Below are 20,694 nucleotides of genomic sequence, written 5' to 3' on the forward strand. Positions count from 1 at the left end.
GCCTTGTTTGTAATAAAAAAAATATGAGGACAAACATTTTGAAAATGTATATAGTTAATTTATTTTTTTATTAACATAGGCCTACTTATAATTTTTTCAGAGCACACATGCACTCACACAACAATCGTATCAAATCCTTATAATTGCAAGAAACGACAACACAATAATAATAGTAAATCCCAGTTGTTAGTCTTGAATCATTTATGAGATAAAACAGAAACAATTACATTAAATTCAAATTGCTTTATTGGCATGACCTAAAACATTAATATGTACATATTGCCAAAGCCTACCTTTCACCTAATGATTCACACAATTCAGAGAATAAACCAAAATATTAAAACAAATGTTTGTACCTTGACATAGTGTGCAAAGAAAAATGTAATTTAAAGAATAGAAAAGTAAACAGCTTAAAAAGTTACGATTTGTTACTACACAGCAAAGTGATAATAAATATAATAATGTGGTAAAATGTCAATTGTACAAGTGTGTATCATAGATTAAATCAATAGTAAGACTCATTCCATTATTCTCCATAGAAATGCTGAAATGCACAAGCAGGTGTATTCTTCAATATGAAGTTGAATTGAAAATATAATTTTTTAGCTTGATTCAAGAAATAAACAAGCAGTATCCCTCACTTTTTAGACAGACAATATCCCTCCCTTTGCTTATTTAAAATATTTGAAACTATTTCCTAACGAAACCTTGGCAGATTGTATTGTAGTACACAGGTAAACACTGATTCCCTAGGGCTGCTGTTGGTACTGGCCCTCTGTGGCAGTGTAGAAGTCATCCAAAACACTCTGGATGTAGTCAAACGTAGGTCGGTCTTCTGGCTTGTTCTTCCAACAGGTGTTCATGATGTCATAGAGCTCTTTGGGACATTTTTCGGGACAGGGCATTCTATAACCTCTCTGCACTGATGTCATCACCTCACCGTTACTCATTCCTGTAAGAGAAAAAAGGAACCAGAATCCGGAAGTCAAATCCAGGAAATCTATATCGAAAACTGTAAATAACAAGAGTCAGCAGATATTTGGTGTTTTGTAATGCAGCTCTTTTTATTTTAGTTTTTACTTCTTACACAAGGAAATACTGCTAACCTTTAATGTTGCCAATTCGGCTGAGAAAACACATTCCAGTCTTAAAGCTAATTTCTTGCTACACATTTTGGCTTATGCCATGTTCATTAGTTCTACGCGCAGGGCCGCCAATAGACTTTTGGGCACATAAGCAACTTTCAGATTTTAGTTACTTGCCCACGTGCCCCCGAAAATAATTAGGCTCGAGGCCCCCTGGGGGATTGGGACCCCAGAACACGTTCTCCGCATACTCATCAATAATGAACCACTTAATAGCACTGGTGTACAAAGTAAGACAGGCAAGTATAAAGGCTATTAGTATATTGATAGAAAAATAGCATTATCATTAAGGGGTGGAAAAGACCCCTGGCACTTTAGCTATGCCAAAAAAGTACCAATTTGAAGCATCACAATGCTGTCTAATCAAAGACAGATGTTTTCTGGGAAAAACCTGTTCCTGAGATGTCATTAACCAGCAGATGGCGATAAATATCTGTTAACATAAATACTTCAACAACTTCCAAGTTATTTTCTTAATCTAACTTCAAAACGTGTTGTTTTTGAAAATCAGTATTGAGTGGCTATTCTAAATATGAAAGTAGTAGGTGCATTTATCAAATAAATAATAATGTACATTAGTCTCAACCTTCAATGAAATACAGATAATGAAAGACGTCCATCCAGATACATTTCTGAACAGAGGACGACAGACTACCCATAGTAATAATCGGATATATTTCTATTGGACCTAATAGCAGCAACAACAAAAAAATTGACATTGAAAAGGAGGTTGTTAAAACATGCTTAACTTTTAACCACTGGTTTCACTTCTTATGTCAAAGTACAGACACACGCTAAGCATTTTGTTTTCTGGAAGTTGGTTCTAGTGGTTAATGGCTTTATAAATAAAATGCAGATTGGGCTATAGCTATTCTAGACATTAGATAACCACAGTTTCCAGTCCCTGCTCACTTAGAATGTGATCCAACAGATGTAAATATATTCTTGATTTCCTAAGCCTCTTAGAGGGAATTCTCGTAAAGATTTATGAACCAGCTTTAAATTAGACAAAACGATCATAACATTAAATTATGTTTCTGTACAATGAACAAATGGGGACAAGTATTTAACTTCTGAAGATCAACTTTAAAAGCACACATGCTTGTAGGGATGAATGTATTTACCTGGGTACGGTATCTTTCCAAAGGTAATGATTTCATACAGCAGAACACCAAAGGACCACATGTCTGATTTGATGGTAAAGGAGCCATAGTTGATGGCCTCCGGTGCTGTCCACTTGATAGGAAACTTGGCTCCTGGAATGAACAAACTCACATATTCAGAGAATGGAATCGTTTATGACACATACCTGCCAAACTAACCAACCCAGTGAAAAATGTCTGATGATAATGTCCGACTATCACTGGAGGAGAAAAAACAATGAGTTACACATCTGGAGGGTGGACAACAGCATTCCTGTGCAAATCAGGCTGCTGTCATTAACTATGTAATATGCAGGGATAACAGGTTTCCTTCAGGCGTGTTGATACAGCTGAAATGGACCTCGACTTCCTGATTGGCCCGTGTCAACACAATATTCAAAGCCTGAACCCTTAAAAAAACATCAACATCATGTCTCGAGGAAATGGAAGCAAGGCTCTTTTACAGAATTTCTCCAAGAAATAAACAATTACTCTTTACACAGTTATTCTAACTTCCAGAGACAAAAATTCAGCAAAGCAACAGGGACTTCATACGGTCTCGCTCCATTTACGATGCTGACGCTAGGGAGATCTTTTAGGGAAAAAGCCTAATGATGCACGATGAAACCATTCCAACTACACTGTATAACATTAAAGGTGTATGTACAATACTGGCACTGTACTGAGCCATTATTGCATGCAGGCTGAAGGCTCACCCTCTCTGGCAGTGTACTGGTCATCTTCTATCACTCTAGCAAGCCCAAAGTCAGCTATTTTACATAGCAAACTATCTGACACCAGGACATTGGCTGCTCTCAGGTCGCGGTGGATGTAGTTCTTCTTCTCTATGTACGCCATGCCCTCTGCAATCTGAAAAATAGGACATTTCCCCCCGAGGGGTTATTAATGGTTACCTAAAGTAACTACCCTCTCACCTGTCTTCCCATAAAACACTCCTGGAAGTGGTTAATACGTAACTGGACTAATTCCAGTTATGTATTAAATGACCAATGCTGCTCAATATAACTACAGTTTTACTTCGAACTCTTGTTAGAACTGAATTGGCTACCAGGGCCTTTTAACTTGAGGAGAGAGAGAGAGAGAAAGAGAGAGAGAGTGAGAGAAAAGGGGAAACAAAATGGAAAGAGATGCCTTATTTTACATTGTAATTTACATGACCTTCTAATTTACATTGGCGTGTACCAACAAATAAACCCGAGAAAGGGTTGTTGGCAAGATGGAGGGATATGCGCACACAGACACTAGTTCTAGGCCCCGTTCAAGTCCACCCGTCTTTAAATAGTCTACAAAAGTAGGAGATATCTAATATATATACACAAAGCTAATTGAACAACCTGACATAATGGTACATAATGTGGCTTTAGATTGGCATTGGATATTGTCTCACGGTTGCACATACATTTTTAAATAGTTTAAACAAAGACTAATTTGGGAGCCAAATGAGCTGTCTCTTTTAGGTGAGAGAAGCCATAAAGTAGTCATGGGTCATTCAAGAATATTTCGAAAGCCTCTTTTCGATGAACATGTTGCATTTTTAAAGAAGAGCCTTTTGGGAGCCAAACAAGTCAGCTCTTTTAGTTGAATGGTGCTGGTTTAACAAAAATACACCTAATGTCCATCATCACCATGCAGGAATGAGGCATGTCACACTAGACTACTTCATATTTCATATTTACAATATTTTAATTGAGACAGTGGGCATATCTCAGCAATCCACTACACATCCTAAACGCCCACATATGGCTGATGTGGCCATGGGCGAGAAAGCAAACATGGCATTTCCTTATTCATCCAGTATCCTGCTTTGAAATATATTACAGCAAGGGTTTCAACATGAACAATAATTCTCACTGACCCATTACGCAAGGTTCAATTCATTCACACACAGGTTTAAAAAAAAAATTATTAACACACTTAACACACATATTTTAAAATCAGTTATTGTTTTCTTTGTTGAACCAAGAGCAACAGCTGTCAAACTATTTTTGACAAAAAAAATGCAAACCATTTAGCGGTTTAAGAAGGCATTTGTTGTGTTTTTATGCTGTACTAGATCATCTGGTGAGTAATCTTTTACAACTTTCGGAAAACATATATAGTCCATGCATATTTTTTAAGGAGAGTGGAAAGTCACTTCTCTTATGGACAGTTAGAATTATTGAAAGACAGACATAGAGGAGACACATTGATGATGGTTACTGAACCCCGAACCCTGGCGGGGAACCATATATGTGCAAACAGCTTGACTTGTTACCACTGGGCCATGGCTCTGCATGGGTAACACATTGAAACATAAAAAGGCCCACATCTCTGTACTCAGTGGCTTTAAGTAGCATTAGCTGAGAGGTGGTTATCCTTTCTGGGAATGCTCTGACCTAGTCAGTTTTGGGTCCGCTTTCGCTTTGTCTAACAGGATGTGCAACTGTGGTTTGATACAGTTTTACAAGCAGAAAAAATACTACCTCTTACAGCATCAAATTCAATTAACAGTTTAAAGTTTATTTACATTTAAATTGTACCACAGCTAATTAGGCTCTCAAGTGGCCTCAACTACATGGAATAAAGTATTTGTCTTTTTAAAATGTGTTCATCTATTACCCCTTTTTATTTTATTTTACATTTTGAAGAGGGATGTTATCAATATTACATTATTTTGTATATAGCCTTTTTGATTGAATCACATTTCTGGTACTATTATATGTCATGCCATACTGGAATAGGATGAATTGTCCATGTAGCCTACCGTTGCGACTTCTACATTATTTTACTGTGTTGAAACCTTTTTCGGTAAGTACTACACAACAATTTCTTTGGGTTGCTGTTCCTCTTTTTGATTGACCAGTGGAAAAAGTTACGTCAACCTCTGAAAAAAGTCTAGTGAAAGATGTGACAGTAAATATAAGAATTACCTGCGCAGAGAAATCGATGAGCTTAGGTAGCTGTACTTTGCTGCCCGTCTCACTTTTTAAGAAATCTAACAGGCTACCTGAAACAGTAAAGAAAAGAAAAAAGAAAAGGAAAAAAAAGCCACAAGTTAGATTCAGAACACCAACAGAAATGGAAATCAAAAGATTTAACTTGATAGACAGTCCTATACCATGACTTTTTTTTTCCTTTTACAACTAGTCTGCTCTCCAAGTCATTGGTCAGTTGTCCTCATGGTCTCTTGAACTGTGAGCAGAACGCTGTTACACTGAATAGGGTTTTACCGTTGGACATGTACTCTGTGATGATGTAGATAGGCTCTATTTTGGTGACGACCGCGTAGAGGCGAACCAGCCGGTCGTGCTGCAGGGTCTTCATCAGGTTGGCCTCTTCCAAGAAGGCCTCTACTGACATGGTGCCAGGCTTCAGTGTCTTCACTGCCACCTTGGTGGAGTTGTTGTAGAATGCTGCAAACAGGAGGCATTTAAAGTGTAAACCTCCCCATATACGTGCTATCATTTCTAGGCCTACTTCACCGGACATTTCTCTGTGACAGTTAAGCTGCTTTTAAATCAGGAGACGTCACATGTAGTTTAACGACATGGGAACTCGTTTCACAGTTGGCCTTGGCCCATGGTGCTTGACCCGACTCTAAACCACAGCGCAGAAGGTCCCTGAGTAGTGTTGTCTGGATAAACACCAAACAGAATGGAGGAATTAAGCTGTAACAGTTCAGAAAACAGGAGTCTGATTGATAGAGCTAAAAGTAGACAGCAGGAACCTTGAGGCTGAGAGAGACATTTTCCTGTGTTGCAGCTTGACTACCCCCTGAACAAACATCAACTGTCTGACATCTCAGGGGAACGCAATGGAAGTACCAGAGAACTACTGAAAACAATAACATTACCTCCCAAATGGAACCCCATTCCCTGTAGGGCACTACTTCTGACTGAAGCCCATAGGGCTATTAAGGACTCAGCCTAATACAATACCAGCTAGGGAATTCCTCTGTATTACTGACTAAGTGCAGATTCAGTACATTTCAGCATATTGAATCATCCTTCCCTGAATGTGATTTATTTTGTACGTACGTCTCATCCAAATCTGTTGTGTTTTCAGGGTTTCTACTGTGAAAGGTCAACAAACCATGAACTTCATCCCCAGCTAAGCCTCTTAATTCTTTCATAGAGAACAGAAAGCTAAACTCTCCAGAGACATAACAAATGCAAGGAGGTGAATGAAAGGAAACAGGACTGTCAGCGGCTCGGCCCGGCCGCCCGGCTGACTCTCCGAGCCTTAGAAAAGCCCTTAATGCCAAAGAGGTCAAAGAAAGCGAAGGAAACATCTTGAGTGTAGTACAGGAGGCCCCACAGTCTATTTGTATATTTGCAAAGCTGACTACTTCCTACAATTCATCAAGGCCTCGGTGCGGGGAAGGAAGCACACGAATAATAATGAAATCTGATGCAAATTCGACGTCAGACATTTCCTTAACCGATGCCTCTGATAACCGTGTCCACGGCTCAGAGTACGGGGCCCATCCTCCCACAATCCCACAGAACAGTGGGATCCCTACACTGTGCCTATAGCTGTCTGTTTCAGCTGCGCTAGCCATGATACAATTACACCACATAGAAGTGATAGCTTTAAACAACAATGGGGTAGTCTGACAGCCATGACTTAAGCATCAACTCTTCATCCCAATCAAGATAACTTACTAACTATGGACGTCCGATAACCACTACAAAGACATCAGTGTACACACACTCAGAGAGAGAGTACTGTTCAAACCCAGTTTAGCACAGGGGACGTCTCTATAGCCATCTCACCCATCCACACTTCTCCAAATTGTCCGGCACCCAGTTTCTTCACCATCTTGATGGACTCCTTGGAGATCTCCCAGGCATCTTTGTCCCACGGCTTCTGAGCTTTGGGTTTATCACATGGCTTCTCCAGCTTCCGACAAAGCCCGTCCGATTGTTCTGAGAAACATAAAACAAACCGATGTCAAGGCCGTTACTAGGTTCTTTAGACATGCAATTCTGTCAGCAAACAGAAAAGTTAAAAGCTGAAATATACCAAGATATGGTTAAATGTCTTACTCCTAAAGTATCTTGAAGTAGTCACTGATGAAACAATCCCCAAAAAACTGCATGTCAGCAGTACAAGTTCAAGACAGCATTTTGAAACCTTGTGTTATCTTGAAACTTTGACTGCATGCCCAATTTTTGGGGATTGTTTCAATTGCGGACTTGTAAACAAAATACAAAATTGTATTAGTTTTTTTATAAAACATTGCTTTCATTTTAGAAAAACAAAAGATTAACCAATCATGAAATTATGTTTGTGAAATATTACAGGTCTCAAATACATTTGATGTTCTTAGCAGACGATCCTATCCAGAACAAATTACAGAGCAAGCTCTGGGATTTAATCTAGCCTTGCAGTTACTGGTCAGACGCTCTCTCCACTAGAATACCTGCCAAATGAGGTGTTACTTACTGTGATAATGCTTTATCATGCTGGTAATATCAGGGAAGGTGATTTTAGGAGAGATATAGTAGCCTCCGTTATCCAGCGTACGGATCTTATAATGCTTTACAGCATCTGTTCCCTGGGAATCTACATCTCTAATAGACAAAGAATAACTTCCTGATGAAGAGAAGAAAAAAAAAAACATTCACAATCATCAGTCACCCATTCAAACATGCACTAAGCAATACCTGTGATATCACACGCATCAGACGTATTACAAACGTATATCTTCTTACCCTTTGATGTCTCGCTCTCACGAATGAGGTAAGAACCCGGCTTATTTGCCGGAGCCAAAAGCTGTCTCTCTGCATCCTTCCGGGTAATATCCTTAAAAAACCATCTTTGCACAATAGGGGGGAAAAGGCATTTCAGTGACGCAATTTCATCCTTCTACGAAATGAATGAAATACGTATTTGAACAGGAGACCATGTCGGCTCGCAGGTATCGCAATGTTGACACTCACTCTTCTGTCTCCATGGTGTCGGCCTCAGCAACATAATTGGAGGGGATGAAACCTTCCTTCTTTGTGGTCAGAGACCTAGCTTTCCACCATTCACCATGACTGAACACAGTTACGATTTAAATGATCAAATTGTAGAAAAATAACACTCCAATTATCAAACTTCACAGTAACAACACTGCAATTATCCAATTGTCTATATATCAATATATAGAGTAGGCTAATAACACTGCAATTATCTTTACATGCATTCGTGAGCAGGCAATATTTTTCTTAGCCCAACATTGGATTGGGTTAATCTAAAAGGGATTTTCCTGCATACAAAAGTCAAAGGCGGCCGCCTTCCCAGAATCTCGCACCGCCCCTGTGTCCGCACGGTAAAGCATAATGTTGCGCTCGTACGCTAAACAGCCTACCATAGAGCCTACTGCAGCAAATGTGACCTTCGAGAGAAGGGAATAAATGATATGGCGTCAAGGCAAGGATGGAGGAAAAAACTATGCAAAAAGGCTGCAATATATAGACCTACAGCTCAAATGCGTTTTAAATGCAAGGCAGATTAACAAGAACATAGTATAACAACTCAAATATACAACAATAATATTGACCGTGAGTAATTCTAAAGCTTGATGAGTGATTTCATATTTGATTTCATATTTGATTCCTAGATTTTCTAATAAACATAGTTTTGATGCTCAATGGCTAAATATTTTCGGGTGGCTCAGACATAATGAAGAGGGAATGATATGCTCTGTATGCTAGAACCATTGTGGAGCCAATGTGTTTGGGGGCTTAAGAAAACAGCCAAGCAGAAGCTATAGGCTGGATGCACTTAAATCCAATAAAATGTCTACTAGTCCTGGACAGGCAGAGGAGAACAAAAAAAAACACAAAAATAGAAAATCTAATATGTAACGTGGTTTTTTTGGTTGCTGTTGTATCAGGGAGGACACTGTAGTTTGTGTTAGCTGCTCAAGTGGACATGGACAACATGCAGATTTAACACGATAACAGTTTTCTTTTTCAAGTGGCCAGATAATATATAAAGTATATCACAGAGGGGTGTCCGGGAGAGTGCAAGGTAACGGGGTTGGGGTACCACCTTTGACAAATTTTCAGCCAGGAAAAACCCTGTCTATGAGGTAATCTGAAGTATTCAAATGAATGCTAGTCTTCAGTATCGAGTGTAGGCACTTACTCTTCAAGAACCTTAAGCTTTTCTCCCTTCTTGAATCCCAAATCATCAGGATGTATTGCATCATATGGGTATACTGCAATAACTATTTTACCACCCTCGCTTTGCTCTGTTTGAGAAAAGAGGGGGAGACACTGTCAACACAACTCTGTTATTAAAACAAGGCACTATATATACTTATACACAATGACTAAGGGCTGTCCTTAGGCACAACACAAAGTGGAGTGCCTGGATTAAGACCTTAGCTTTGGTATATTCGCCATATTGCCTAAACACTAAGTAGTCTTATTGATATTTGACTATTTTCATGACATGACCAACATGTCATTAGAACAGTTAAAATAAATGCTTTGTCATACCTGTGGAATATAGTTTTATAAAGCCAATCCTGAATGCTGATTGGCTGATAGCCATGGTATGTGTAGGCAGTAAGGTAAAAAGGTGGTGCGGTATATGGCCAATATACCACGACTAAGAGCTGTTCTTAGGGATGACACATTCTCAGCCAAACAGCTTAAAAGTTTCAAACCATCCGGTTTACAAAATAATGTATATCACGGGCATGAGATCACAACACATTTTACAGCTCTTATTGCCTTGGTAACAGTTAATAAAAGCAATAAAGGATCTCAGGGGTTAGTGGTAATTGTCCATATACCACACCCCCTCGTACCTAATTGGGTAAATATACCGCAGCTTTCAGCTATTCAGCAATCAGTGTTTGAACAGCAGGGTTTATAATACTGGAGTAATGGACAGCACACTACAGAAGAAATTGTATAATTTGTAATTATTCAGGGTAAAGAAGTAACAAGCACACCTTCCATTTTCATGAAGACTTGACCAGGTAGAAGACCTCCAGGAGTGGAGTTAATCTGTATTGAGACAGGATTTCATAACGGAATGTTCAGCTAACATTTTTTGTCAAAATGCTTTATTGTGATGTAGAAACAGTATGGTAATACTATTCAGAGTGACATAGAGACCAATTGACAAAAAATAGTAAATTATAATGATTCCTCAAAAGTGCACTTCACTGACTTGAGCCAATTTGTCTTGACAATTCTTTCCAGGTCAGGGACTTTTTGTAGTGAATAATAAGAGACTGTTTCCCCTGACTTACTGTAGAATTGGTTTTACCGGAAGTAGGATCTCTCACATATACGGTCGGGTCGGTACGTACTGGCTGACGACTCTTGCCATCAAGCACACCACCGTTCAGACCATCATTCAGCTTGGACTTTTTACAACCCATGTTGTCTGTTGGGGAAAACACAGAAGTTACTTTAAAATATATTTTCCAATGGTTCCGGAGAACCATTTAATCAGTGCCGTGGATACGATCTTCAGTAGCTTGGGACGTCACAATGATAGTGTGTAACTTAATAACTTACTGTGGTTTAGAAATAACCAGACTCCACTGAGCAGTGGGTGACTGCATCAGTAAACATACTGTAGCACTATTTATTTGTCCAATTATTGAATGTGCCCTTCCTAAAGCAAAACAAAGTCTCACCCACTCAGTGACAAATGTGCAGCTCACACTCATTAAACGGCATTAGCAAAACGTATCTTGCTTCTTTTGTGTCCTTGCGCATTGTTAAGCATTTGGAAAGGACAAAGGGATTCAGCTAACAGCTATCTGGACTACAGGCCTGTAAACCAAGTACAGACATTTGATTATTAGGCTCTTTTAGTCTGAACAGCTGGGCTTAGTTGGACATGCTCTCAGGGGAGATGAATCCTCTGGTATACTACACCACACTAGAAAACCACTTGACAGAGTGGGCGTCTGGCAAATTAAGTTACACCAGACAATACAAGCAAGTGGGGTTTATGAGTAGCCCTGCTTGTGTTTTAGTTTCTCTCTCTCTCTATCACACAAACACAGACGCAGACAGGCAGAGATCTGTAGTGGTAGTGTATTGACAATCTCAGAATATTTTCCATTGTCTGCTACTATGTCAATGGTTAATACCATAAAAAAGTGATACATGACACACTTGGTCTACCAGCAGGAAACAGGGTTGTTCAGCTTGCTCCCTGAGGCCAGGGGCAACACATGATTTCCTGTGTCACAAGTCAACACAAATCTAACACTGATGCCGCGTTTTCACTGGCGCTTTACCCCGTTACCAGGGCTACACTGGTGATTTATGCTAATGTTGGCTACAGACTTTTATGTTTCCACTATACATTTGGTACCAAGGACTTAAGGAGGGGCTCACGTGGGTAGGGAGGAGTACACTATCAACGCGATTTGGTTTTCCGGTTACAAAAAATCAAAGGCGATATTTTTCTGGTAGTAAAATAAACAATAACGCCATGCTCAGTTTGTTTACAATACGGCTTTTGAACTTAATAAAAACAAATGTATTCCTCAATCTCCTGCGACCGCGGCTCCTTCTCCACCTACACTCGTGACCCTGCAACTAAACCAGTTTAATAAGTATTTTGTCAAACCTATTTACCTTTAATAGAAGGATTTGAAATAAATCTTAAAGTAATTTTGTGTCTCCGTCTCAGCGCTCCGTTTTTCTATTGACCTTCGGTTGTTAAAAAAAATTCCGTTTTGAGTCTTTGCTTCCCTGTACTGTTGCTTTATTTTCTTTTTTTATTAGGGGTCTGTTTGTTAGATCGGATGAAAACCATTACGAGAAGCCTAAACCAAGCAATACACACCGCCATTCGAATGGAACCACATGCCGCGTTTTCACACCACGTAACGCGTCAATCAGCAAACACTGCCGTAAGTCCTAAAGTCCGGGGCTTGGCATCAATTAAGAGCCGAGCTACTCGGCATCAATTAAGAGCCGAGCTACTCAGCCATGGCCTAGTGGCCGACTGGCCCGTGTTTTTTTACTTTAGGGTAAAACACACAGGCGTCGCTAGGATCACAATATATTCGGGGCTTAGCCCACCCCCCCGCCCCCCCGGGACAGAAAGTACAGGGCTTTGAATTGTACATTTGGAAAATGTAGATGTACATGCTAGGGGCCTACACTGTCACAATTTGCGGACGGAATTATAGATTAATAGATCAGGGGCTATTTTTTATTTTATTATTATTATTTTTGGTCAATTTGAGATCCTATGCTATTCATATAAGCCCGGGGCTATTGCCCCGGACGCCCAGGCCTAACGACGCCACTGGTAAAACACCATGTGTTAGGCACCAGTGGAAACGAGGCATCATGAGTGTTCCCAAATTATTTCAGGTTATGTATGGTTAGGTCCAAACAAATACCACATGAACCAGGCCTATTACTTGATGTTAAACTAGTTAGTCACTAGTTTGAAACTGGGGAGAATAAACATAGATATGTTTTGAACTACTGTACAGGTCAGTGAAATTACAATACATAGAAAACAAACACATTAGATGTTTCCTCAAACTTTGGATCATCTTTTCTATCTTTTGTTGAAAGGTACAGCATACATTTGTTCCAGATCCTACAGATTGCACTGGCACACACAGTCGCACACAAATAACACACATTGTACCTCAATCATACACCAATCACACGCACACTTTCCACAGACACAGTCTCAATCACATCAACAACTAGATTCATATATATACATGTACAACCACATTCAGCCCAGGCTGCTGTCTCTTGTACACGTTGAACACCGGTGACATTTAGAAATATGCTCATGTACTCAATAGAGCATTTTTGTAAACATGTACTCGTTTTGCCTTCTACCAGTTTACTATTCGCCTCACTACTACTGTCCATATTATTTAACCTACTGCATTGTTTTAGGAAACAAAAGCATTTTGACGCACCTGCGACATCATCTGCCATAATGTAAATGGGACCAATAAACGTTCATTTGATGTACAATTGTTTTGCATTTCTGTCCAGTAACCAAGGCAGCCCAATTCTGAAACTGTTTCTCCAGTAAGCAGGCTTTAAAACAATCAGCTCTTTTGCCAAAATCTTTATTGAAGAACACTGGCATTTGAATCCCACTTTATAACCAAAAAAAACAACTTTGAAATGATGAACAGTATACATCATACCTTTGATGGTCTGTATGGGTGGTCCTCAAGGTTCTGGATTTTGCATTCGTTTCTGTGTATATTAATGATACTGCGCTCACTGCTTGTAACGCCCTCATCCACCTTTCTGCTGATAACACTATCCCATATACTACTGGCCTCTCATTGAATACTGTGCTGTTCACAATGCAACTTATTAGCATCCAACCTGCCTTATTTGACCTCCACCTACCCCTTAATACATATTAAACTAAAAGCACACTCTACAATAATGAACATACCTCAACCCCCCCCCCCCCCCCCCACACACATACTCACCCTGAAGTGGTGGGACTTACACCATGTCCACACCTACAAATACCTTGGTATACGGCCAGACAATCACCCTTCTTCAGTTTGAAAGTAATTCCAGAGTCTATAGGCATGCCACTTAAAAGCTAAGAAAAACAATTAGATGTCATTTGCCACACTACTGCCTGCTTTTTTAAACAGCGTCCCCTTCAAGCCTCATTACGTTAACCTTTACACTCTAGTTAACTGGCCCTTGCTTTATACACAACTCCTGGGGCACAGACTTATTTACAAGACTCACTCCTCATCATCTGCTTTTCCAATAGTAACTTGTGCACCAGTAGATATCACACACTGGCCATTCCTAAAACATACAATTCCTTTGGTCGTCATGTCAGGTCCAATGAACCAATGAATGAAACAATTAGCAAAACACTTTGAAGCTTTACGCTACTTCAAAAACAATTAATTCAGCAGACATATCTGTGTATGCCTATCTCTGCATTTAGTGTGAGTGGATGGTTATCATTAAATCCCTGGTATTTTGCGTACAGTTGTATTTATAGTTCTTACAAATATTCATGTGATTGTCTTGGGATTCGAATGGGATTCTGTGTGCTTCTCTCTGGGAATTAAAGTCTTTCATCAAGTCCTCATTGAGAATGAGAATTGGTAGTCATAGGTCTTACCAGCTGAAATACTGGTTAAATAGTATCAAAAGAAATTCTGCTGTGGCACACATGACTTGAAAGGCAACACCCCATGTTGGTGAACCAACCCCCAGCAACAAGATAGCTATCTATTCTTAATGCTAGGCGGCCCAAAAAAAAATACTGACAACCTTAATGAAAATGATGAAGATTATACAAATACAGATTGTGATGTATCATGTTCCGTTCCATTATATGGCACTGGGTGGTGTCAAACTGAGTCATTCTAATACATGGCATGAATTGTGAAATAATAGGGACAATATTAAACATTAAACAATAATAATAGTTCTGTAATAAGAATGATGCATTTAACATTTCCAGGAAATGCTGGGGGGGATATACTGTGGGGTCTTTTGGGGCATAGACTGTCTCATTGCTGACAGCCAGGAAATGGTGACTTAGAGGCTCTGGACAGATTAGAAGACAAATGCTATGCTACTGTGTCTTCCACACACTTCCCCAAAGCAGACCAGCTACTGCTTTTTGCAAGAACAGAAACCCCCTATATGCTGCAAGACAAGAGAAACCCTCCTCAGCATAATCCGTACTGTCCTGTAGGCTGTTTTTCAAGTCCGGTTGTCATTTCCACTATTTTGTCCGTTGCTTTGGAAACTACTTTAAACAATGCAGAAAGCAATTACATTCAACAAATTTGAAAACAAACATGTATTGAAATAAATGCATGTAACACAACTATGGTGGAGGGCAAAGTGCTCCAGGTCGTGCGTGCATCGAACGTGAAGAGCGATCGGTCCGGTGGAGGGGGAGGTGTTGTGAACCTGATGTGTAGCAGCCTACTTTCTTTTAAAATCCAAAATGTTGTTGATTAAAAATGTAATAGGTAAAGGTTCATACAGATAAAGAACCAATTTCTTTCGACAAAGAGATTAACTATATAAAAACGCGCGCACTCATTCAGGGGACTACACTTTACACAGCAACAATTTAGACAACAGTTGTTGTTTTTTTTTTAAATAGGGAAATGTTTAAATTAACATAATGTTGACAAATGTATGTATTACACACATTAAAAAACGACTACTTCACAAATACTTATCGAAAAAACCATACAATAAACGTTGTCTTACCGGTCAAATTCCACTGGTTGTTGATACGTATAATCCAAATAAAGAGAAAATGTTGTAATCCTCAACTTTTGTATGTCTTGCTCTTCATCAGAGCAGGACTGACATGGACTGTTAACAGAATGAGGAACTTCATCATACTGTTAAAATAACTTTTTTACTTCAACTTCCTGGTACAACGTTCGTTCGTCCGATGTATTTGCATGATGAAGCACTTACTCATCATATTTGCAAGCCCAGTAATTCGCAAGAAGCATCACAGCGAGTAGTGTGACAAGAAATAACGATTTGGGGGACGCAATAGGCTTATAGTCAGTATGGACTGTCCACGCCCGAGCTATGAACCTAAGTGTTCACTAGATTTTAGGTTAATCAAAGACTGTACGTGGGGGTAGGGGATATTGTGGAACTATATTGGAAATACTGTCTTGTACTCATACAAGCAACTAGAAAAGGATTTGGCCATGTGTCTGTACTGCATAAGGCTGAAAAGGTTTTGCAAGGAAAAATATAAGCTTCAGTAACATCATAAAACTACACCAGAAACTGTGAAGGAAGATTAATTGTTCAGGTTTTTAAGTTGGGTGTTCATTAATGAATCCAGTCAGTATGAGCAGAATGTTGGATATCAGAATCAACTCGTTTTGTGCAGCATTATAAAATTAATGTTTAATGGTACTTCTGATCCACAGGGGACTTCTGATTCACAGGGGAATATATAGCGTTAAAGGTAAAATCTAAATAATGAACATGGGACATTAAAACACTGTCAGATTTCTTGGAAAATTTGAAATCCGAATAGTTCTTTAAAGTGTAAATAGCCAATTAGACCATTGGCCCTTTTAAAAGACAAGGCATTTCTGTTAGGAGAATTGAAGGGGATGTGGTAATATCTATTTTGGTTATCTTTACCGCTGGGTATAATGTGTGGTAGTTAAACCCATTCTATAACTGAGTTAAGAGTTAGTGGAGTTGATCTTGTATGGTGTTAAAATAATTTGTGAGAAATCAGATTTTGACACAGCCTTGTTTACATCCTAGTTTTAATGTTAATGCCAGTAGATAGTAACTGGGTTCAAATACAGTAATTGGGGCAGATCATACAGTAGTGCTCAAAAGTTAGCATACCCTTGGAGAATTGATGAAGTAGGTACCATTTGTAAAGAAAACATGAGTGTGCAGGCAAAACACATTGTTTATTTCTTATGGGATTCACATTCAACTGTAGGTCATAGCAGAATTGCACAATCATAAAACAAAACATGGCAACAAAGAAAAAAATGAACTGACCCCGGTTCAAAGTCTGCATACCCTTAGTTCTTAATACTGTGTATTGCCCCCTTTAGCATCAATGACCGCGTGCAGTCTTTTGTAATAGTTCTCTATGAATGGTATAGCTGCCCATTCGTCTTGGCAAAATGCCTCCAGGCCATGGAAAGTCTTTGGTTGTCTTGCATATGTTTGAGATCTCCCCAGAGTAACTTGATGATATTAAGGTCAGGAGCCTGTAATGGCCACTCCAAAACCTTTACCTTTTTCATCCCATGCGCCGCTTTCGTGCAGAAGAATGCAAATTGTCTGCCAGTATTTCCTGATCAAATGCTGCATTCATCTTGCCATCATTTTCACTAGATGCCACGTGGCTTTAGTGCTCACACCCCCCCCAAAACATCAGTGAGCCACCACCATGTTTCACAATAGGGAGGATATTCTGTTCACTATATGCCTTGTTGACTAATCACCAAACATAGCGCTTATGGTTGTGACGATAAAGCTCTATTTTGGTCTTGTCACTTCAAATGACAGTGTCGCAGAAGCTGCGAGGCATGTCAAGGTGTTGTCGGGCATATTGTAATCAGGCTTTTTGTGGCTTTGGCGTAGTAAAGGCATCTTTCTGGCAAATCGATCATTGCAGCAGATAATTTTTGTTCAAGTATCATTGTATTGAGCTCCTTGAAACAACATCACCTTTTTCCAGAGAAGCCTGTATTTCTCCTGAGGTTACCTGTGGGTTTTTCTTTGTTTCTCAAACAATTTGTATGACAGTTTTTGCTGACCTTGGCTTGGTATCAAGAGATCCCTGAATTTTCCACTTCTTAAAAAGTGATTGAACAGTACTGACTGGCAAGGCTTAATTTGGATATCTTTTTATATCCTTTTCCATCTTTATAAAATTCCATTACCTTGTTACACAGGTCTTTTGACAGTTCTTTACTGCTCCCCATGGCTCAGTATCTAGCCTGCTCAATGCAACCACGTGAGAGCTAACAAACTCCTCTCATCTTCATCCACTTATCCCGTATCGGGTCGCGGGGGCAGCAGCTCCAGCAGGGGACCCCAAACTTCCCTTTCCCAAGCCACATTTGCCAGCTCTGACTGGGGGATCTCGAGGCGTTCCCAGGCCAGTGTCGAAATATAATCTCTCCACCTAATCCTGGGCCTACTCTGAGGTCTCCTCCCAGCTGGACGTGCCTGGAACACCTCCCTAGGGAGACGTCCTGGGGGCATCCTTACCAGATGCTCGAACCACCTCAACTGGCTCCTTTCGACGCAAAAGAGCAGCGGCTCTACTCCGAGTTCCTCACGGATGGCTGAGCTTCTCACACTATCCCTAAGGGAGAAGCCAGCCACCCTTCTGAGAAAACCCATTTCAGCCGCTTGTACTCGCGATCTTGTCCCAGCCTTCATGACCATAGGTGAGGGTAGGAAGGAAAATTGACCGGTATATCGAGAGCTTTGCCTTCCGGCTCAGCTCTCTTTTCGTCACAACGGTGCGGTAAAGCGAATGCAATACCGTCCCCGCTGCTCTGATTCTCCGGCCAATCTCCATTGTCCCCTCCCTCGCGAACAAGACCCCGAGATACTTGAACTCCTTTACTTGGGGTAATGCCTCGGTTTTCTGCTGAGAACCATGGCCTCAGATTTAGAGGTGCTAATCCTCATCCCAACCGCTTCGCACTCGGCTGCGAACCGGTCCAGTGAGTGCTGAAGGTCACAGACCGATGATGCCATCAGTACCACATAATCTGCAAAAAGCAGCGATGAGATCCCCAGCCCACCGAACTGCAACCCCCCCCCCCCACCCCGACTACGCCTCGATATCCTGTCCATAAAAGTTACTAACAGGATTGGTGACAAAGCGCAGCCCTAGCGGAGGCCAAACCCCACCTGGAACGAGTCCGACTTACTACCAAGAACCCGAACACAGCTCTCACTTTGGACGTACAGGGATTGGATAGCTAACAAACTCATTGACTATTTATACACAGACACTAATTGCATTTTAAAAAGCCACAGGTGTGGGAAATTCACCTTTAATTTCCATTTACACCTGTGTGTGTCACCTTGTGTGTCTGTAACAAAGTCAAATATTCAAGGGGATGCACACTTTTGATCAGGGCCATTTGGGTGATTTTTGTTATCATTATGAAATAAAAAAAGAGCCAAACAACTATGTGATAATAAATTGCTTCATATGATCACTATCCTTAAATAAAAGGATTTCACAATTTCAGCCAGGATGTGCAAACTTATGAGCACAACTGTATGTATAAATCCAGCCGAAAAACCCTAAAGTTTAAAGTTATCATCTATTTCTTATGCTAGTGTATATATAGTATGTACAGTGCTGCTTGGAAGCAAGTGAAGCCCTTTTGCATTTATAGCTTTTGTTGAAACCTTATTTAATCAGAACTACTCCTTTTTATCTGACATAAAAGGTTTAAAATTACCAAATCCATCTGCTGGTGTAGAGAAAAACATGCATGTAGTAGAAAAACAAAATGAACCTCTCTTCAGGTTACTGTACCTGGTTAAACAATAAGAACAAAATCAAAATGGCATCCATGAAAGAGTTGCTGGGAAGGAGACTGTTGTTAACAAAGAACCAAACTGCCTGTCCTAACTTCACCAAACTTGGACAAACCTGAAGGTTTCTGGGTGTCCATTCTCTAGACAAATGGCCTTTTTGGTGACAATCAAAAACGATGTGTTCGGTGAAAACACACCACTGCCTACCACAGTAGGAAACTTTTACAATCAGTCAAGCATGGTGGTGGAACTGACAAGATCTGAGGCTGCTTTCCCTTCTCTTGGTCAACTTGGTCAACTACACATCAAGGGAACCATGAAATCTGAGGTTAACCAGAAGATTATTTTTTTACAGAACGTCAGGCCTTCAGTCAAGGGGCTAAAGCTGGCCAAAAAGACAACAGCCCAAAGCATTCAACAGATCTACCAACGAATGGCTCAGGAGAAAGTAGATGAGTTTTGGATTGGACAAATCACTCCTGACCTTAATCTAATCGATATGCTGTAGCAGGAACTGAAGTGGGCAATACATGCCAGACTCCCCTCAAACCTCACTCAATTGTCTGAGAGTGGGCAAAAATCCTTCAAAGAATGTCAGAGAATTAATTGTGGCTATAGGAGACATTTACTCCAACTTATCATTGCAAATAGAGGTGCCACAGGCTATTGAAAAAAAGCGTTCACCATGTCCATGGTGATCCTCTTGATCCATTCCCATTGGTCATGCCTGACCCTGTCACTCCATAGGTTCCTTCCTGCAAACTAATTCCATACAAATGAAGAATACTTTTTTTTTTTTGCCAGACCCCTTCTGAATGTAAAAGAGCAGACTCATTAGGAAATTGACTACACTCCCTCTGGGGTAGTTATACAGGCTCCATCAAATCAAAACTAGAATTAGTTATTGATTCTTACAGCACGTAATGCTTAGTGTTGACTTAATAATTTTGGATTAAATCAAAACTAACATTTGGCTTCAAAAAGTAAGGTTGTAAAAGTTGGGTACACAGTTTTAGAATAAATCATATCTACTTTGATGTTTCCGTGACAATCACTAAATTACTTATACCAAACCGCAACATGTAGGTAATCTATAGAAAGGATTCCTTTTCCCTGAATGCCACCATATTCCAAGAAGGACCCATCTGATTGGGTGAAATAATATAGTTATTGACATTCTGTAGGCAGGCCCAGACATTGCTATTACTGTGATGGAGACAGAGCTCCTAGGACCTCAAGACATCAGCTCAACTCAAGTTGAGTCAATGGAGCTCAACTGTCGCGTCTGTTTGATCAGTGCCGAGCTGCAGGGGGCTGTCCAGCCGGTTTCGGAGCTCACTGACAGAGAAAGAGACCCATCTGTGG

At 40.1% G+C, this 20,694-nt stretch overlaps 1 protein-coding gene across 2 annotated transcripts; it reads right to left on the reverse strand.

The window, feature by feature from the left end:
- Positions 1–228: 228 nt before the first annotated feature.
- Positions 229–15,742, reverse strand: lyn (LYN proto-oncogene, Src family tyrosine kinase). Of its 2 annotated transcripts, none has more exons than XM_010891366.4 (13): positions 15,523–15,742; positions 10,548–10,684; positions 10,245–10,299; positions 9,428–9,533; positions 8,233–8,331; positions 8,005–8,108; positions 7,736–7,885; positions 7,063–7,215; positions 5,518–5,700; positions 5,218–5,294; positions 3,004–3,157; positions 2,270–2,401; positions 229–952 (listed from the first exon to the last, which is right to left on the reverse strand). In XM_010891366.4, the coding sequence occupies exons 2-13, from the start codon at positions 10,677–10,679 to the stop codon at positions 750–752; spliced, it is 1,548 nt and encodes a 515-aa protein (XP_010889668.1). In that variant the 5' UTR covers positions 10,680–10,684; positions 15,523–15,742; the 3' UTR covers positions 229–749. The 2 variants fall into 2 exon arrangements, with proteins under 2 accessions (XP_010889668.1, XP_010889667.1); XM_010891365.5 differs by lacking the exon at positions 15,523–15,742 and adding an exon at positions 12,107–12,271.
- Positions 15,743–20,694: the final 4,952 nt, after the last annotated feature.

Source organism: Esox lucius, chromosome 3 (assembly GCF_011004845.1).
Source record: "Esox lucius isolate fEsoLuc1 chromosome 3, fEsoLuc1.pri, whole genome shotgun sequence".
NCBI classification, from domain to species: domain Eukaryota; kingdom Metazoa; phylum Chordata; class Actinopteri; order Esociformes; family Esocidae; genus Esox; species Esox lucius.